This window comes from Mirounga leonina, unplaced genomic scaffold (assembly GCF_011800145.1).
Source record: "Mirounga leonina isolate KUSES-001 unplaced genomic scaffold, KU_Mleo_1.0 Mir_94, whole genome shotgun sequence".
NCBI classification, from domain to species: Eukaryota; Metazoa; Chordata; class Mammalia; order Carnivora; family Phocidae; genus Mirounga; species Mirounga leonina.
Window position 1 is genome coordinate 38,508,709 of NW_023270855.1, and position 20,810 is coordinate 38,529,518.

Consider the following 20,810-nt stretch of genomic DNA (forward strand, 5'->3'; position numbering starts at 1 on the left):
GCCCAGTGGAGAGTTTGCTTCTCACTCTCCCTCTGCCCCTCCCCATCCTCGTTCTCTCTCTTTCTCAAAGTGTTTTTTTTAAAAAATAAGGATTTATTTATTAGAGAGTGCATGGGGTGGGGGGAGGAGACAGAAGAAGATGGAAAGAGAAAATCTCCAGCAGACTCCCCGCTGAGCAAGGAGCCCAACGACCCCGAGACCATGACCCGAGCAGAAATCAAGAGTCCAATGCTCAACCGACTGAGCCACCAGGTACTCCAGAATAAAAAGGCTTTTTTTTTTATTTTTTTTTAAGATTTTATTTATTTATTTTAGAGTGAGCATGAGCAGGGGAAGGGGGAGAGGGAGAGAGAGAATCTCAAGCAGACTCCCTGCTGAGCGTGGAGCCCAACACGGGACTCCATCCCAGGACCCCAAGATCATGACCTGAGCCAAGATCAAGAGTCGGCCGTTCAACTGAGTGAGCCACGCAGCTGCCCCTCCAGAATAAAAGGCTTTTAAAGATTAGAAAGGAAAAATAAAAAGATCAGGTTTTGCGAAGACATTATTAGGTACATATAAAATCCAAAAGGTATTTGGATAAGCTATTAGAATTAATAAATGGAAATATCAAGATTATATGTTTGTTTATCATCAAAGAGCAATTAGAAAGTTGAATTTTAAAAACATGCCATTTACATTAAATACCTAGGAATAAATCTTTAAAAAAAATGTAAAAGACTCCTACACACACACACACACCAAAAAACTGTGTGAGTTGGGGCGCCTGAATGGCTCAGTCGGTTAAGCGTCTAACTCTTGATCTCAGCTCAGATCTTGATTTCAGAGTCATGGGTTCAAGCCCCACATTGGGCTCCACACTGGGCATGGCGCCTACTTAGGAAAAAAACAAAAAAACCCTATGAGAAAATGATTGAAAGGCATTAAAGAAGACCTAAATAAATGAAGTGATTCATTATGTTTATAGCTGGAAGACTCGGTATTTTAAAGAAGTCACTTTTCTCCCTATTTGATGTATCAGTTCATTATGGTTCCAGTCAGAGTCCAGCAGGTTTTTATTAATTTTGTATGCTTTATTAAATAAAAGCTTCCTGAGCTTTTATCTTTTCCATGTCTTGTGAGGGCCTGGTAGGAACCCCAGGTCAGGACACACAGAGCCCACAACCATGCCAGGGCTACTAAGTCAGTTTTACTCTTTAGCTGTGAGCATAATTTTTACCCTTTCCAAATCTCTGTTTTTCATTCTGTGAATTATGGAAATTGATAACTATGCCTTCTCTGAATTGAAAAGCCTTTGGATTGTGTAAGTCAAGTGCTTGTGTGTAAATCTAAGGCAATGATAGTAATTACAGCTATTTTAAGCTTCTGAAATGTTTCTGACCTGTTTTTACATGTTTTAGGTGTTTTGCATGTAAATGTTTAATAAATTATCAACTATGAACACTCCTGTTAAGGAGTGCAAAATAAGGGGTGTCCGTATCACTCTTATTTAACCATGTTGTGGAAGTACTAGTGAGCATAGTTAGAAATAAGTACTAGTCACCATAGTTAGAGATAAGAAACAAAATCTACACTGAGGAAATTAAGGATGTGATAATTCAGGAGGATTAACTAGGAATTACTTCACACAATAAGAGAAGTAAGATGGTTGAGTACAGGGGCGCCTGAGTGGCTCAGTCGTTAAGTGTCTGCCTTCGGCTCAGGTCATGATCCCAGGCTCCTGGGATCGAGCCCCACATCAGGCTCCCTGCTCGGCAGGAAGCCTGCTTCTCCCTCTCCCACTCCCCCTGCTTGTGTTTCCTCTCTCACTGTCTCTCTCTCTGTCAAATAAATAAATAGAATCTTTAAAAAAAAAAAAAAAAAGATGGTTGAGTACAACATGGATAACAAAGCAACTGCCTTAAGAGATTGAATAATAGGGGCGCCTGGCTGGCTCAGTCAGTAGAATATCTGACTCTTGATCTTGGGGTTGTGAGTTTGAGCCCCACATTGGGTGTAGAGATTGCTTAAATAAATAGCACTTTAAAAAAATTCAATAATAGTAATAAAAAGATAAAATACCTTGGGATAAATTTAAGAAGATATGTGCCCCATCTGTGTAAATAAAGTTTTTAAATGCTGCTTTAAAGCATTTGTGGTTTTTTTTGAAGATTTATTTATTTATTTGAGAGAGCAAGAATGAGAGAGAGTACATGAGAGGGGGGAGGGTTAGAGGGAGAAGCAGGCTCCTCACCGAGCAGGGAGCCCGATGCGGGACTCGATCCAGGGACTCAAGGATCATGACCTGAGCCGAAGGCAGTCGCTTAACCAACTGAGCCACCCAGGCGCCCTAAAGCATTTGTGTTTTTGTTTTAAGATTTTTATTTATTTATTTGTCAGAGGGAAAGAGAGAGCACAAGCAGGGGGAGGGGCAGGCAGAGGGAGAGGGAAAAGCAGGCTTCCTGCCGAGCAAGGAGCCCGATGTGGGACTCGATTCCAGGACCCTGGGATTGTGACACAAGCCGAAGGCAGACACCTAACAGACTGAGCTACCTAGGTGTCCCACTCTTAATGCATTTAAAAAGGAATGCTTGAACAAATTGAAAAACATACTGTGTATTTGAATAATAAGTCTCAACATCATAGAGTTTTCATTCTCCCTAAGTTAATCTTTAATGTGATCCTACGAGATGTACCAATGGGAATTTTCTTGTGAGGAAGTTGGAACTTAAACTGATTTTTTAAATAACGTCAAAGAGAAACAAAAATCAGGAAAATTCTGAAAAGCATAGTCGGGGGTGAGGGCCTGTCCTTACCAGATATTAAAACATTGTAACTTCATAATAATTCAAATTATTTGGGGTGCCTGGCCAGCTCAATCAGTAGAGTATGGGACTCTTGATCTCAGGGTCGTGAGTTCAAGCCCCACATTGGGCATGGAGCCTACTTTAAATAAATTTATTTTTAAAAATAATTAAAATTATTTATATGATATATCAGTAAACAGATTATTTGACTAGAATAGAAAGTTTAGCAGTAGACCCAAGTATAAACTAATTTATGATAAAGGTAGCATCCCAGATAAGTGGGAAAAGATGGATTTTTCTCTAAAGAGGTATTTGGAAACAGCATAGACATTTGGAAAAAAAATTGTAGTCGTCCCTCACATCAACTTCAGAATAAATTCCCAGGTAAGTTACAGATTTAAATGAACATAAAATGAAACCGCAAAGATACCAAAAGAAATGATGGGAAAGAAGTTTTGATAAACTTTGACATAAAACCTAGAACTCATACAGAAAAAGATACATTGGACTGTGTAAAAGTTGAAAATGTTTGCATAACCAAAACTGGCAGAAACAAAGATATATGACAACTTTGGGAAAATATTTGCAATGTATATCATAGATCACATTTCCTTCATATATGAAGAGCTTATATAAAGCAATTAGAAAAGATCGATATCGAACAGAAAAATAGGCAAAGGGTAAGCAGACAGAAGTTACTAGTGGTTCTTAAATGAAAATATGCCTGACTTTAGCCATTAAAGAGATACAAGTTAGGGGCGCCTGGGTGGCTCAGTCGTTAAGCGTCTGCTTTCAGCTCAGGTCATGATCCCAGGGTCCTGGGATCGAGCCCTGCGTCAGGCTCCCTGCTCCATGGGAAGTCTGCTTCTCCCTCTCCCACTCCCGCTGCTTGTGTTCCCTCTCTCGCTGTATCTCTCTCTGTCAAATAAATAAAATCTTTAAAAAAAATAAAAAATAAAGAGATACAAGTTAAAAGTACCCAGATGTTCTTTTTCTTTTTTTAAATTACCAAATTGTTGAAGATTCCGATGTTACTGGTTGACAAGAACGTAGGGAAGTGGCATTTACCTGCTTTGTGGCGGATTCATGAATGAACATGACCTCTGTGGAAGATAATTTGTTTATACCTATAATAAAAATTAAAGTGTACGGTCTCTTGACCCAGCTTTTATACTTCTAGAAATTTATACCTCAAATAGACTCACACGTATGCAAATTGATAGATGTCTTAAATTGCTTATATCAGCAGTTTTGTTTGAATGGGAGAGCAAAAAATTGGAAACAACCTAAATACCCATCAATAGGGAACTAGTTTCAATAAATACAGTATGTTAATACCAGCAGTGATCCTCTTAAGATATATTATTTTACAACAAAATTTAGGTGTAAAACAGTGTAACTGATATTCTACCATTTTTTAGTGTTAAATACATAATATAGGATGCAGCATTTTAACCATTTGTAAGTGTACAATTCAGTGATGCTAAGTCTCTTGACAATGTTGTGCAGCCATCACCACTACTCATTTCTAGAATTTTTCATCTTCCAAATAGAAACTCTGTGCCCAACAAGCAGAAACTACCCATTTCTCCCCTGGTAATATCTGTCCTGCTTTCTGTCTCTGAATTTTGCCTATTCTAGGTAACTCATATAAGTGAAATCATGTGGTATTTGTCCTTTTGTGTCTAGCTTATTTCACTTTAGCATAATCTTCTCAAGGTTCATCCAGGGTGTAGCATGTATCAGAATTTTATTCCCTTTTAAAGCTGAGTAATATTCCATTATATGTATATATAACATTTTGTTTATTCAGTCGTCTGTTGATGGCCATTTGGGTGGTTTCTGCCGTTTGACTGTTGTGAATAATGTTGCTATGAGCATTGGTGTGCAAGTGTCTAATTGAGTTCCTATTTTCAGTTCTTTTAGTTATTTACCTAGAGGTAGAATTGCTGGATTATATAGCAATCTGTTTAACTTTTTGAGAAACTGCCAAACTGTTTTCCATAGCAGTTATAGTATTTTACATTCCCACCAGCAATGTATAAAGGTTCCAATTTCTCCACATCCTTGTCCACACTTGTTATTTTCTGGTTTATTTTTTTAATATAATAGCCATCCTAATGGGTGTGAACTGGTATCTCATTGTGGTTCAGTTTGCATTTCCCTAACAGTTAATGATGTTTAGCATTTTTTCATGTGCTTCTTGTCCCTTTGTATGTCTTCTTTGGGGAAATGTCTATTCAGATCCTTTGTTTGTTTTATAATTGGGTTGTCTGGTTATTGTTGAGCTATTGGAGTTCTTTGTATGTTCTGGATACCAGACTTTTACCACAGATATGATTTACACATATTTCTTCTGTGGGTTGCCGATTCTCTTTCTTGAAAGTGGGCTTTGAAGCACAAAAGTTTTTCATTTCGGTGAAGTCCAGTTTATTTTATTTGAATGCTTGTGATTTTGATGTCACATCTGTGGAACCACTGCTTAATAGAAGGTCATAAAGATTTACACCTAAGTTTTCTTCTAAGGGTTTTATAGTTATAGCTCTTACGTTTGGGTTTTTGATCCATTTTGAGTTGCATTTTGTATACGGTGTGAGGTAGGATTCCAACTCCATTCTTTTGCATGTGGAAATTCACTTGTCCCAGCACTGTCTGTTAAAGAGACCCTTTTTCCCCCATCAAATTGTCTTGGCACCCTTGTCAAAAATCCATTGCTTGTAAAAACCCAGTTGTGTGGATTTTTATCTAGACTTTTAATTGTTGATTTGCACACCTTATCCTTATGCTTGTGTATACCTTTTAAATCTGACTTTTGAATCATGTGAATGTATTCATTCAAAAATAATAAAAATTTAAAATAATTGTTAGCTGCGGCCACAATTTACTCCTTTAATTTCCCTCCAATTTGTCTTTCAGGAAAGTGCGCTGTGTTGTCATTCAAGGACTTCCTCTCCTGCAGACCAACTGAAATACCAGAAAATGACATTCTGCTTTGTGAGAGCCGCTACAACGAGAGTGACAAACAGATGAAGAAATTCAAGGGACTGAAGAGGTTTTCACTCTCTGCGAAAGTGGTAGATGATGAGATTTATTACTTCAGGTAAAATTTGAAAAACAGGAGGAAAGAGCACTTCAGCCCTTAATAGGAAAACTGATATCAAAATAGTGTAGACCATGGTGGTTTTTTGTTTTTATTAAGTCTCAAACTAGAGCAGTATACATTTCAAATAGAAAATATTAATTCAGCTAAAAATTAAAGGAAAATCTTCGTAATCTGCTGAGATGTGGTAACTGCCCTTGACGTAGACTCCAGTAATTATAATATGGAGGCAAAATTCCTTGGTTCTGGTTTATAGCCTATCTATTAAAAGATTGCCTAGTTCCACAGTACGAAAATTCTTTTCACTGTATTATATGGGCAACTAGATCCCAACTTTGGACCCAGTACTTTTGTAGGTATTCAGCACCATCCTTTAAAAACAAACATCCAGGGCGCCTGGGTGGCTCAGATGGTTGGGCGTCTGCCTTCGGCTCAGGTCATGGTCTCAGGGTCCTGGGATTGAGTCCCGCATCGGGCTTCCTGCTCCTTGGGAGCCTGCTTCTCCCTCTGCCTCTCTCTCTCTGTCTCTGTCTCTCATGAATAAATAAATAAAATCTTAAAAAAATAATAAAAATAAAAATAAATAAAAATAAAAATAAAAACAAACATCCATAAGTACGTGTGACTTTATAAATATACATTTAAGTTCTTTCCTTTGCTGATTTAGAGTATACATTGAGATTGCAGGAAGTCTTTTTTTTCTTTTTTTAATTTACCTATTTGAGAGAGAGAGAACGGAGGGAGGAGCAGAAGGAGAGGGACAAGCAGACTCTGCACTGAGCTCAAAGCCCAACATAGGGCTCGATCCCAGCCAAAGCCAAGAGTTGGACGCTTAACCGACTGAGCCACCCAGGTGCCCCAGGAAGTCTTTTCTAAATATTAAGGCAGAGCATTGCTTTCTGATCAATCCTGGAGTGGTGTTTGGTGATTTTATTTATTTATTTATTTATTTACTTACTTACTTACTTACTTATTTAATCACTTCTTTCAGAAAACCAATTGTTCCTCAGAAAGAGCCCTCACCTTTGTTGGAAAAGAAGATCCAGTTGCTAGAAGCTAAATTTGCTGAGTTAGAAGGTGGAGATGATGATATTGAAGAGATGGGAGAAGAGGATAGTGAGGTCATTGAGCCTCCTTCTCTACCTCAACTTCAGACCCCCCTGGCCAGTGAGCTGGATCTCATGCCCTACACACCCCCACAGGTGACGGTGACAAGTTCCTGTTACTTCTCTTATTCTCAGCTTTGGTTCATAACCCACTCAAGCCAAGGGAAGGAGACATCCAGCCCCCACATATGTGAGCTTCAGCCTGGAATTCTACAGAAAGAAATAGATTTTTTTTTTCTTTCTTGACGACACTAAGCATTTTAAATTTCATATCTTTTTAAAATGTGCATAGATAACTGTTTTTAATGGCACGTTTAGTTAGAAAGCTCTCCCTGCCTTATGTTAAAGGAGAGCAGTGAGGAGTGGCGTCACCCTGTTACTGTAGCTTTTACTCTCCATATCTTTCCCGTCTCTCCTCCTGTAAACCCTCATCTGGGTGGAGGTGATCTCTGTTTGTATTTTTTTCTCATTCAGAATTTTCCCAAGACATAATTGTGAGGTCACCATTACAGATTATAGTCATGGAATTCAGTGAAACTTTCATTTATTTCTTATATGGTAAGCAGCAAGGAAGAACTCTTTTGACCAAGGAAATGGCCAGCTATAAATTAAACGTGTCTGCAAAATAGTAACTATTGAATCACATGTTCCTGGCTTCCAGAAACCCTGAGCAGTTAACCAGATGCAATGTCTGATGCGCTATAAGAGCTTTCTGTCTTACAGTCTACCCCAAAGTCAGCCAAAGGCAGTGCAAAGAAGGAAGGCTCCAAACGGAAAATCAACATGAGCGGCTACATCCTGTTCAGCAGTGAGATGAGAGCTGTGATTAAGGCCCAGCATCCAGACTACTCTTTTGGGGAGCTCAGCCGACTGGTGGGGACAGAATGGAGAAACCTTGAGACAGCCAAGAAAGCAGAATATGAAGGTAAATAGAGACTAGGCGCAACTGTCTCAGCTTTCTAAGCAAGGGGGTGTTTTCAGGAATGCACGTGCGTAGACAGGTTTTACTCTCTTGTTCTTACCACTTGCACATGAACTTTGTGTTGGGGACTGTCTCAAATGCTCCCATCCAGCAGTTTAAATGCCAGCCTTGTCCTACTGAGTAAGCAGTGCCCCTGACTTGGCCTTTGATCCTGGTGGGGTTTTGTTTTGTTTTTTCTTTTTCCCCCAAAATTTCTCCAATATTTTGCTATTAAAAATTGCATGGTTTCTTCTTTCATTGAGTCCTGTAAGCACACATGTGTTGAGCTGGGGAATGATTGTACAAAGATGTTAAATTAGAATTTTGGTTAAAATTCATCTGAAAGGGGGCTTTCAAAATCAGGATCGATTGTGGCTCTTGATAAGCCACATGTTTAAGCTCCAGGCTGAGGCTTGGCTGAAAGCGCTTGGTTTCCTAGGCCAGTCCTGCATTCATATGAATGTCTGCATTCATAGCTACTTTTAAGGCACTTGAAGTCTCTGATAAAGCTCAATCGCCTTTATTTTCCTTTTACTCTATAATTAAATCGTTTTGGGCCATGAGCTATCGTTTAAAGATTTGGTGGTTCTTAGCCTTTAGGGACAAGTACGTGAGAGAGATTTGGGTTTTTTTTGTTTTGTTTTGTTTTTAATGTCAGGCATACCTTTAATAAATGAATAATGAACATTAGCTTAGGCAGGACTCTTGCCTTTGGAGCTATATTTCTCCATTTGGGATTGTATATAATGGTTCATTTTGCCAGTTTAGAACTGTCTCTCAGTGGTTCACCACTGTGGTCAACCATTACTTATCTTGGCCAGGTCTAAATCCGTTATTTTCCAGTAAACATAAAGAAATTAATTATTAAGGCTGCCTCCTTTATTGAAGTTTATGGTGTTTCCAAAGAAATTAAAAAAAAAAAAAAGATTTTACTCCTTTCATTTATATCAATTGATTGATAATTATAAAATTAACTGACAGACCTCCCCAAAGATTTTCTGCAGAATCCTAATCCTACAAGATGTTCAGCCAGAAAAACCTGTGTGGCAAAACCAGTTTGAAAAGTACTCTAGACACTTTGACTCTTAGAAACTTACAGTGCATATTCCCATATTAAAATCTTTAAGACCTACAGTAAACACCTGTTTTTTTTCAACTGGCATTTTCTGGAACTTGACCAAGTATTCATATAATACCTTTTAATGTCGTAAAGAACAAATAATTTGCAGAACACTCTTTAAGAAACCCTAGTCAGTTCCATAAGAACCTCAAACTTTGGCGGGGGGAAACCTCGAAATATGTAGAGCTTTGGTATTTCTGACCTTAAAGTTAAGACCAAATATATCACTCCATTGGAAGAGGATTGGAAATGTAGCTCACATGGGTGTAAAGCCCAGTCTAGAGCAAATGTGGCTGGTTTTTTAGAATGTGAACAAGAAAGACAAATGTGTCTGGATGTAGTGTAAAAGTAAAAACCCTGAAGCAGGGCTGAAGAGAGGGAGAAATGATGGCTTCTAGGGAAGTCTCCCAAATTCCAAGGAGAGTGTGAAATTCAGGGAAAATTGAGTGAGATGAGTTGTGTATGACTCAGCAGTGTCTGCCTTTTGTTGTTTTGACCAAAACCCAATTTGGGTTTGAATTCAAAACCCAAAGTTTGGAGTTTGGCTGGCTTCATTTAACAATTCTCTATTCCAGCACAGCCCGTTGGGCTCTTCCCGGAAAGAGCCAACACATAGCCAGTCCAATATCTGATGCACAGATCTGCATTTTTCTTTTTTCAACTTTTTTTTTTTTTGCTCTCCCATTTTACTGTCATTTGTGTAATGAAAATACTAGAATTTAATGTGGGGGTCTAGGTCATTCAATGTTTTTTTTTTACTGCTAGCAGAGGAAATGGGTTGTTCAAATGGCCTTTGTCCCTCACACTCATTGTACAGAGGATCTATAAACTGGGACGGTGTTAGTGAGTGATGACTAGCCTATCTAGGCAACTCTGTTGCAGCCTAGGAAGCTTTGACTTGCTTGACTTTCACATTCTTATACACTAACGGAGGACTCGAGCTGTTGCTTCTTGATTCTCTTTAAAGCCATGGGATCTCGAACTATTTTCCACTCCTCAGATCAGCCAACAGTAGTCTTTTGAATTCCATGTTGGAAGGTTAATGTGTGGCAGTGGAATGTGCTATCATGAGTCAGGGCCACATGTTGCTGGTTCTCTCTGTAGCCTTGGACAAGTCACTACCTGTCTCCCAGCCTCAGTTTGCCCCTTTTGAGGAGTGAGGAGGCTTTCCTATTCATGAATGGTGAAGCAAAATAAGCCCTGTATTGTGGGAATTTGGGGAATACACATTTCTAGTGTTTTCTAGTAAGGGTCCAGGCTGCTAGCTCCCAAAAAGACTGGGAATGGGATCGCTGGGGACTACTGGCTATGGAGTTGCAGGGCAGAGCAGCTCAGCGGGGTAAGGGGTGTAGCAAGGTGTGTTCCACAGCCCAGAACTGGCACAAGCAAATGCTCCTCTTGCATTTTGGATGAAATCAGAGTGAATTCTTGGAACTTTTGCTGATTTAGGATGATTTATGGTCAGTATTGAACTGCTCAGCTTCAGGAAACCTGGTTCTGTCAGTACATATCCATTGCTTCATATGTGTATACATATTCCCTGCTTTGAATGACTGTAGCCTAGAGTATCATACATTTTTTTTCCCTTGGGGTTTATTAAACATGACCTCTTGGCTTCATTAGGGTGTAGGAAGTAGTGTTTATTTTCCCTAAAACCTCGTGGAGGAAGCAGTAAGCTACTTTTCCCTTACAGAGTTAATTTTCTTCAGCTGCTAAACCCCATGACACTAATGACAGGAGTCCTCAAATCATAGTAAAATTGGGTGCAAGAAATGAGGAAAGTAGTGTAAGTAACAATTGTGCCAAAAATTATAATGGGCCATGGAATTGCTTCATGTTGAAATTATAAATAATTTGTAATGCTATTAATACTAGAATAATGGTAGCGCTTCTCATCTTCAGGGTGCCTTGTGAGATTAACCACGTTGGTTACGCTGGTGACGTGTTTAAATAAAACCTGTGCTTTCTGAATGTGTGTTGCAGTCTTAACATTCTTGAAATCTTTGCAGACCAGTTCTCAAGATGGGATAGGAAAGCTGGACTCTAGGTTACCGAGTGAAATCGGCCCGACTTCTCCTGTGTTGAGACTAGTCATCTACCGTTCCTTCCGTTGAGACAGAACTGTTGCCTGTGTTTTTACTAGTCCTGTTGAATGCAATGGATGGTATTTTGAATTCCTGGGTTAAAAACAGAATTGAAAATCTGAAATGCCTTTACAGAGCGGGCAGCTAAAGTTGCTGAGCAGCAGGAGAGAGAGCGCGCAGCACAGCAACAGCAGCCGAGTGCTTCTCCCCGAGCAGGCACCCCTGTGGGGGCTCTCATGGGGGTGGTGCCACCACCAACACCAATGGGGATGCTCAATCAGCAGTTGACACCTGTTGCAGGTAAAAACAGGAGCTAAGACCATTTTTTTCCACTTTAAGAAATTCCTTCATTTTTTTTTTTCTCCAATGAGGAGTAGGCCACAGTCTCTAGGCTTTTCTCATGGCAGAGTCAAAGTTTGAAGTCGTCCATGTCGTCCTTATATCGCCTCTCCCATATGGGCAATGCCTCCCCTCTGCCCCAGAAATGGGCCCTGGGCCCAGCCCTGGGAATTGGTAGGGAGCAGCTCTAGCCTGGCTGTGGACATGGTCTGGCGATATTCTCCACCCCAGACTGCTCTTGAGGTAGAGCACTATAGCAGAACACATAAACAGACCCTGAATTCTGTTCTGGAGGGACTCCCGAGAGAAAAGACAAAAGTAGCATTCAGGTGATGTTGATTCTCCCGTCTCATTCCAGTATTCAGTTGGCCTGGTTCTGCTGCAGCCATCCTTAAAAGACTGACCATTTAAAAGGATTTTTGACAATGAATTGTAAATCCTTTCTTGGTCACTAATGTGCATGACTGCTAAGTGGAATACAAAGTCCTTATTCAATTCATTGTGCCCACTCTGTAATGCTTTTCTATTTAATTACATTAAACTGCATTTTCTGTTAGTATCCCAGTCACATATTTTTAAAAAAAGAAAAGAAAATGATGAATGTGGTTTGCTTGTGTGTGTTGTCTCTGGTTCTGGTGGCCATAGCAAATTTGGCTATTCTTGAATCGAATATCCTTGTCTGACCTGTCTCCAGTGAGAAGCCTGAAGACCACTTCTCGGGTCCCTCCTTCGTGATCTCCCTAGGCCTGGTGAGGTCCATACAAACCACCTGAGTGTCTTCTTAAGCAAGCGGTCTGACCTCTTTTCGCAGGGAGTCCAAGACAGTGTTGTTCAAGGCAGGCTCATTGGGATGCTGTTTTTGTTTTTGCTTTTTTTGTATTTGCTTTTTAAGGAAGAGTAGCATAGGATAACTTTTCCATTGTCGCTCCTACCTTTTGTGATGGCAGGTTCTCAAATGCACTGTCGCTGAACTCAGCAGTTGCACTCGCCAGAGCACATCTGAATCATGGCTTTTCAGTACTTTCAGTGTAACTGACGTTGATCTAACAAACCTCATAATCGCCTGCTCTATTCCATGGCCCATTTTGGTTAATGGGGTTCCAGGGGGTTTTAGAAATCAGGCCTTGAACATGGGGACTTTGAAAGTTAGAATTCCCTCGTTGACATCCTGTTCTGTTCTGTTTGATATGTGATATTGTAGCACTGTGCCCTAGACTAAAAAGCCCAGGGACACATTAACAAAATGAATTCAAACAGCTAAAAACATTAAAACACAGCAGCTGCAGCATTTTAGCTCCCTGTTGGGGAATAACATCACCGAGCTCTAATGGGTGAGGAGGTGGGACCCCTTCTAGAAAGACCCTGCTCCATTATTAAGCATATGCTGCCCAGATTCCGAAGGGCCATGGGAGTGAAGGGCAAGCAAGCATTCTCTACAGGCACCAGTTCTTTGGTCCACAGCGGGAACTTTGCAGCTGAGAGGGTGATTTTTCATGGGTTTACAGATTGCTTAGGGCCTAAGTCGTAGCCTTGTTGCTGTCTGAGACCAGCTTTGCTTACAAGCATTAAAGCTCATTTGAACACATGTGACTGGGATAATAAGTGCCAAAGTACAGTTTAATGAAGACAAGTGTCATGTCTTTCAATTCTTAATAATTTCTTCAACCACAGCCTGTGAAGGCTGCGTTCAGATGGGCTTTTGTAATTGAAAGCAAAGCCTCCTAACTTTCTTAAACTCCCACCTACTTATCCCTAAAGCTGTATCTGGTGGTGTGGTTAAAAGGCAGTTTGGTAGCTTTGGATCTCCTATGTTTAAGATGATAGTGTCTGTACAAAAGTAGTTTTTACTTTCTGAACTCTCATTTTTAAAAAATGAAACTCAATCCTGTTTCAGGTATAGAGGTATTATTATTTAAAATTTGCTTTACTGGTTTGTGTAATTGTAAGTTTTTCAGTCAGCTTAGATATGACTAATGAAGCAGGCTGAATCAATCTCACAATTTTCAGTAATTTTATAGCTTCAAAAGACTAAACAATCTTTTATAAACAAGTACCTTTCAAATAATCCTTGAGGGAAAGTCAAAGAGTAAAATCCTTAGAATCTGGAGTTTCCACTGTTTCCCAGGGTCCCTCTACAAAGAGTATTTTATAAAAATGAGCTTTGGCAGCAGTCCCTCAAGCCTCCCTTTGTGCAAGAAGCTGTGACCAAAGATGATTGCATTTTGGGGGGAGTCTTATGTTCTGTTTATTGTGATCATTTCAAATCCCAGAAGAGTCAAGTTGTTTTTCTTGCTTAAAAAAAAAGTCATGTGGCTTTAAAGGTCTTTTGATAGGTGAGTTTTTGACATTTTGAAATTATTTTCTCCCTTTCACTCCTTTTGCCAAAAATACTTGTTTCTTGAAACTCTTCCCTAGCCAGCAGAAAATATTTTGTGTTGTGAAGATGCACTTTGAAAATAAAGGAGTAAAAGCCTCTGTTCACAGAAATTCTGTACCTCATTTAAAATGTTCCCTATTAACCGAAGGTTTATGTGAGGGCTTTTGTGAACTCGGAGACAGAAGTGACAATTGCATTTTCTCATGCCAGCAGAGCCTGATTCTCCAGCCACTCCTTCTGAGGTCTGCGTGCCCGCTACCAAGTGACCTGGGCTTAGTTTGGCTTGGGAGGGTTTAGGTTTTATCTTTATTTTACATGTTTTCTGAGATCTAAAGATGAAACATCATCCATTGTGATGGCTCTTCTCTGTTCCCCAGCTCAAGCCCGAGCATGAACCATTTTTACCAGTAGTGGTGGGGCTAGAAGGGAGGAGGAAGCCTTGAAAAACTCTCCACCACCACCACCCCCGCCCCGCTCCCAGCTGGAGAACCATGCTTTGTGATCAGGGCTGTGCGCCTCATTTCCCTCCATTCCAGTTTCCCCTCATGTATACCCATGATAGGCATATGAGTGTGGGCAGAGTGGAGTGATGGGGTTTCTGCTGATCAGTTAGAACCGCAGTCACAGAACTGGTCACTCTGTTTGAACAGCTTGCAATAATCATGACCTTGGGAAGGCTGTTACTGGAACTCCTCTTTATTATTATTTAACTGAAAACATGCAGCGTATTTATTCCAGGGAAAATAACTACAAATAATAATATACTAAGTACTAATTCATCCACAGATGTTGGATTGCATATTTGTAACTTTTTATTTTGTTCATTATTGCAACAAAATAATTGCACTAATTGCCGTTATATCATGCAGTACTAAGGGCGCTTTATTCATTGGTAGTGCATGTGGGGGGATTTGTTATTACTTAGCTCATGTTGCATGTTAATGATGCATGTCTGAAATTTGTTGTGTCCTTCAAGGCATGATGGGTGGCTATCCGCCAGGCCTTCCACCTTTGCAGGGCCCAGTTGATGGCCTTGTTAGCATGGGCAGCATGCAGCCACTTCACCCTGGGGGGCCTCCACCCCACCATCTTCCGCCAGGTGTGCCCGGCCTCCCGGGCATCCCACCACCGGGTAAGAACTTCATCCTCATTCACTCATTAATCTCATCTTCATATTCTCTTTTTTCCTCCCTCAGCCAGTTGTTCCAGGAGGTACCTGCTGCCCACTATGGCCAGGCCTGTCCTCACTGAGAATCCCAGGGCTGTCAGCAGCAGGGCCTGTCCTGTGTATTGAGCAGGCAGCTCAGCACCTGTGTCCTCAGGCACCTGACTGCCTAGTGGCAGCACAGGACACATGGCAGAGACCAGACTCAGCAGACCACGGGGCAGAAGGCCTATGTGCACACCACTCAGATAATTTGACATGTGCTCAGAAAGCCAAATACAGCCTAGAAGGTCATGCCCTCTTTATCAGTGAGTGAAGTTTCCCAAATTGCTAGTTCCGAGTCACATATAAAAGCACTTTGGTCCTGAGTGCACTTCTTCCTCTGGTTCAGTTCTGACTGAAAGATTGTCTTCTTATAGAATCCTTGCTTCATCTCCTGCTTCTCAAACAGCCCTTCTGAGGGGATTGCAGAGTCACTGATGATGATGAAGAAATCCTGCAGTCAATCATTCTAGGAACAAAAAGGAGGGAGGGAACAAATTGCAATGAACACATTTTCCATATGTGAGCCCCCTAAGAAGTATGACGTAACATTTTATTTATTTATTTATTTTTTCAAAGATTTTATTTATTTATTTGAGACAGAGAGAATGAGAGACAGAGAGCATGAGAGGGAGGAGGGTCAGAGGGAGAAACAGACTCCCTGCTGAGCAGGGAGCCCGATGTGGGACTCGATCCCGGGACTCCAGGATCATGACCTGAGCCGAAGGCAGTCACTTAACCAACTGAGCCACCCAGGCACCCTGACATAACATTTTAAAGAGCAGCATAGCCCCACCCTACTGACTGTGGACACTGATTTATCTCTCAACAGAAGCTCAGAATTTATGTCATGTGGAAACACAAATGGAGTTCAGGAAGAGCTAGAGGTTTACTTTAAAATTAGTAGTTAAAATATTGTGAAAGGAAAATCACAGGCTCCCGTATTAATTGCCATCATATGCAAAAGAACTGGGCTTTAGCTATAATCTGGTTGGAGGGAATGTGACCTGAAGGTAACTTAGAATAGCATTTGGTCATTATCCAGAATATCAGCTAAAGGCCTGGCCCAGATGACAAAATGTAGAGATGTTAGATTTGCTTACACCAGTAGTGGGTTATACTGAGTTCCCCCCGATAGTCCCTCAGTGGCACACCCAGTCCAGCAGTGTGCAGGGTAAGTGAGCCTGGGGGCTTGGTCTAGAGCCTCCAGCCACACTCCTGTGGCTATTAGAGAATGGCCAGAACTCCACGCACACATGTTTGATCCAGATGTACCCAGAGCAGGAAATGTTTATGGGAGTGGGTGCTTCATTATAGAAACGGTGGCCTGTGTGTGAGTTGCAGCACCAGTCAGTGATAAAATGGGTGTGCCCGTGTGGCAGGTAGAATCGGCCTTCATTCTGTGCCCTCTCACCTTGGCACAGGGTATCTGACTGACTCAGACCAGGTTGGAGTTGACTTCTAGGTGCATGTGGTACTCACTGCGAGCCATGTCTTAAGGCCAGTACCCTCTAAGTAGCAGATACCTTTTGGTGGGTATCGGGCATACTGTGTCCCTTTCCCCTTCTTTGGGTTCTAAACTGCAATTGAAGGAGGCACACACACACTTGATTTTAGGGAGACAAGGAAGAACCCCTCTTAGTGCCCACACGTGTACGCACGTGTGCACGCACACACACAAACAGGCACCCGTCGGTTTAGGCTTTGAGGAGAGGACTCAGGGAACTCTGGTGACTCAATCCACATTCTCACTGACATCCCCCTTGCATGGCATCTGTAAACAGGAAGCAGGGACGTGCACTCACATGAGCACACACACGCACACAAATGCACGCACGCACACATCTGCTCAGGCTTTGAGGAGAGGAGGACTTGGGGATCTCCTCTGGTGACCAGCCCACATTCTCACTGGCTGCCCCCTTGCATGGCACTTGTAGACAGGAAGCAGAGGGAATTGCTGAGTTGTTTGTGCCCTGCGAAATTTGAGAAAGGCAGTTCAGGGAGGCCCCCTGTGTTGTGGGATCTGAGGAGGGTGAGTGTCCTGGAGAGGGGGGTTCACAGGGGTTGTGAATATGTTGCTGGAGCAGCAGCTTACCCACCACAACCTCTTAAACAGTCACAAATAATCGTGAGGATCCTGCTATGGTGATCCAAGTAAACTTCTGGGTACTTACAAAAATCCCTGTTTTGTAAACAGAAAGCTTATTTTTACTTATTACTTCCTCTCTAACAAATATCTAATACTTCCCGGAAGTGGCCTTCAGCAATTCTGAATCTTAGAATAGTGGACTGGTTCTGCCTAGCCAAAATAGCAACATTTGGAATCCAGAGAAACTAGTGTATGAGGTGAGCTCCTTTTGATCCTTCTTGGCAGCCAGCAGGACTTGTTTAAATAGTAGCTCACCAGGGTTTTGGCTATAGCTTAGTAGTTTTTAATGAACTGGGACCCTTGTTTATTTCAGCATCTGTTCAGTGAATGGACAGTCCTGAGATTGCAACAGCCCCAGACACTAAATTTAGGACATCTCACCGTTATCAGCTAGTACCTATGGGACAGAAATTGCTTGTGAGGAATCATCAAGGGAAGTTTACAAAATTATTAGCAGGTACAGAGTACAGATACAGTAGGACCATGAAATGTCTTTGTCATTTTTGCATCTGAAGTGATAGCAGCGAGGCTGACCTGCTTCCAGATGATCCTTTTCACAGTACTGCTCTACCAGATGGAAGTGCGCTGCCTGCCAGCATTAGTGACTCCCGTTAGAAGCAGAGGTGCTGGGGGCCTGTGAGAGGGCAGCAGGGATGGGCCTCCAGTCTCCACGGGGCTCACTGAACTGTGCCCTTGCACAGCCTCTTCCCTTGTGTCCCTGCTGTCCTCGTACACGGCCTGCTGCTGAGCCTCACTGCAGTACCGTTACTGCCAGAATGAGACCTGGGCTTCAGTGGCAGGAAAATGTGCTGTCAGAAGAAAAATACTTTGAAAATAGAGACGTAGTCCGACTATAGCTGACCTAGGGGAATACTAGACTTTTATGCAGGGTTCAGAGCATTTCTAAACCATGAATAATTAATGCACATCTGACAGATTGTACTAGCATTATACTTAAAATACCTAGAAAACAACAGAATGAATTTTCCATTGAATGCTGCATCCCATTTTGGGATTCCTATCCACAAAAACTCAAGGGCAGAGATCCATAGGTTTGCATTATAAATGGCATCGTTTCTTATCAGTAGTTTTTCAGTAGTCCTCTCAACCCAGAGCCTCTAACTGTGCCATTGCATTCTGAATTATAGGTGTGATGAATCAAGGAGTGGCCCCTATGGTGGGGACTCCAGCACAAGGTGGAAGTCCGTACGGACAGCAGGTAAGCCTCTCAGTTGGATTTTCTAGGACTCGACAGAATTCAAGTTACGCTCTTTCTCAGAGCACGCGCCAAGTGGTTTTTTTCCCCTCACCGTGTGCTCTGTGCTCTTTCAGGTAGGAGTTTTGGGGCCTCCAGGGCAGCAGGCACCACCTCCATATCCTGGCCCACATCCAGCCGGCCCCCCTGTCATACAGCAGCCAACAACGCCCATGTTTGTGGCTCCCCCACCGAAGACACAACGGCTTCTCCACTCAGAGGCCTACTTGAAATACATTGAAGGACTCAGTGCTGAGTCCAACAGCATTAGCAAGTGGGACCAAACCCTGGCAGGTAAGGAGTCCTTCTCAACAAGCCTTTGTGAAATCTCACTGCTATTGGCATTATATTGTGCGATAGATACCCACTTTTCTCAGAGAAGTAAAATAAATTCTGTATTTAATAGAAGGGCTTGAAGCTTTTTTGTGTATTGACATCACACACGGAAAGTGGTGGGGTTTTTGTTGAATTTCTAAGTTTTGTCATAAACATCACTGCTATCTTGTAAGTAATATTCTGAATTCTTTTCAATTCTTTTTTAGGCATTTGGTCATTAATATAGATGCATTTGGGTAAATTAAAAATTCCTCAGTTCAGGGGCGCCTGGGTGGCTCAGTCGTTAAGCGTCTGCCTTCGGCTCAGGTCATGATCCCAGGGTCCTGGGATGGAGCCCAACATCGGGCTCCCTGCTCAGCGGGGAGTCTGCTTCTCCCTCTCCCTCTGTCTGCCGCTCCCCCCGCTTGTGCTCTCTCTTTCTCTTTCTGTCAAATAAATAAAATCTTTAAAAAATATTCTTTCAGTTCAACTTTTAAAAAAGAAAAAAATTTTGGAAAACAGGTTTCAGTTAACCTGTTGAGTTACTTATTTAGTTCAGTGGACTTAATGTGTTTTCAGTACATACTAAAATAACTTGCCTGGGGGCTCTGGGTGGTTGGTTAAGTGTCTGACTCTTAATTTCAGCTCAGGTCATGATCTCCGGGTCGTGAGATCGAACCCCAAATCAGGCTTCACACTGGGCTATGGGCCTATTTAAGATTCTTTCTCCCTCTGCCCCTCCTCCCTATAAAATAAAAATAAAATAACTTGGCTGGTTTCTGGAAAGAAAGGTACAAGTTCCTACTCATCATTCTTCATTTCTTCTTCTTTTTTGTTTTTGGTTTTTTTTAGATTTTATTATTTATTTATTTAGAGAGTGCCAGAGTGCAGGAGCAGGGGGAGGGGCAGAGGGAGAGGGAGAAAATCTCAAGCAGACTCCATGCTGAGTGCAGGGCCCGATGTGGGGCTCGATCTCACAACCCCGAGATCATCACCCATGAGATCATGACCTGAGCTAAAAATCAAATGTTGGATGCTTAGCCAACTGAGCCATCCAGGTGCCTCTCGATCTTCATTTCTAAACCAAATTTGATCATTTGATATCTTTCAGAATAATAGGTGTGTTTTCCCTTTCCTCACATTTTCCTTTTTAGGAACCATTGTTAACACTGAAGAAATTAGTAATTTTTTTTACTTTACCTATTTGAGAGAGAGAGCAGTGGGGAGGGGTAGAGGGAGAGCGAGAGAGAGTCTTAAGCAGACTCCACACTGAATGCGGAGCCCAACGTGGGGCTGGATCCCGTGATCCTGAGACCATGACCTGAGTCGAAACCAAGAGTTGGACAGTTAAACCGACTGCACCACCCAGGCGCCCCTGAAGAAATTATTAATCATCAGGACTGCCTGCAACACAGTATTAGTGATCAGATCTTTTTTTTTTTTTTTCCTAAGATTTTTTATGTATTTATTTGACAGAGAGAGACACAGTGAGAGAGGGAACACAAGCAGGGGGAGTGGAAGAGGGAGAAGCAGGCTCCCCGCGGAGCAGGGAGCCCGATGTGGGGCTCGATCCCAGAACCCTGGGATCATGACCTGAGCCGAAGGCAGATGCTTAACGACTGAGCCACCCGGGCGCCCCAGTGATCAGATCTTTAGGTGTTTGTGCAACTCTTATATTCCCATTCATAGAGAATTATGTTATATTGTGCAGCTCTTTTGTTAAGTCATTATTATAAATTAGAAAATTTCTAAGTTTCTAAGTTTCTAAAATACAAAGCATAAAACAAGACATCCTTAGCTAGGTAGCCTCATACCTAAGTGCATAGTTTTTTAAAAACAAAGATGCCGGGGCGCCTGGGTGGCTCAGTCACTGAGCGTCTGCCTTCGGCTCAGGTCATGATCCCAGGGTCCTGGGATCGAGCTCGCATCGGGTTCCCTGCTCGACGGGAAGCCTGCTTCTCCCTCTCCCACTCCCCCTGCTTGTGTTCCCTCTCTCGCTGTCTCTCTCTGT

The 20,810-nt window shown here is 41.9% G+C and overlaps 1 protein-coding gene across 10 annotated transcripts in view; it reads left to right on the top strand.

Annotated features, from left to right (window-relative positions):
- The window catches only part of PBRM1 (polybromo 1), a 113,410-nt gene that overhangs the window by 92,169 nt on the left and 431 nt on the right, over window positions 1–20,810 (top strand). For 5 of the 10 annotated variants that reach the window (XM_034996797.1, XM_034996798.1, XM_034996799.1 and 2 more), the window contains 5 exons: window positions 5,703–5,886; window positions 6,878–7,088; window positions 7,716–7,917; window positions 18,378–18,448; window positions 18,562–18,778. In XM_034996797.1, the coding sequence (XP_034852688.1) occupies window positions 5,703–5,886; window positions 6,878–7,088; window positions 7,716–7,917; window positions 18,378–18,448; window positions 18,562–18,778 (885 nt within the window). Of the gene's footprint in view, window positions 1–5,702; window positions 5,887–6,877; window positions 7,089–7,715; window positions 7,918–11,292; window positions 11,458–14,849; window positions 15,006–18,377; window positions 18,449–18,561; window positions 18,779–20,810 lie in introns of all 10 variants that reach the window. The other 5 variants (XM_034996792.1, XM_034996793.1, XM_034996794.1 and 2 more) reach the window with 3 other exon arrangements.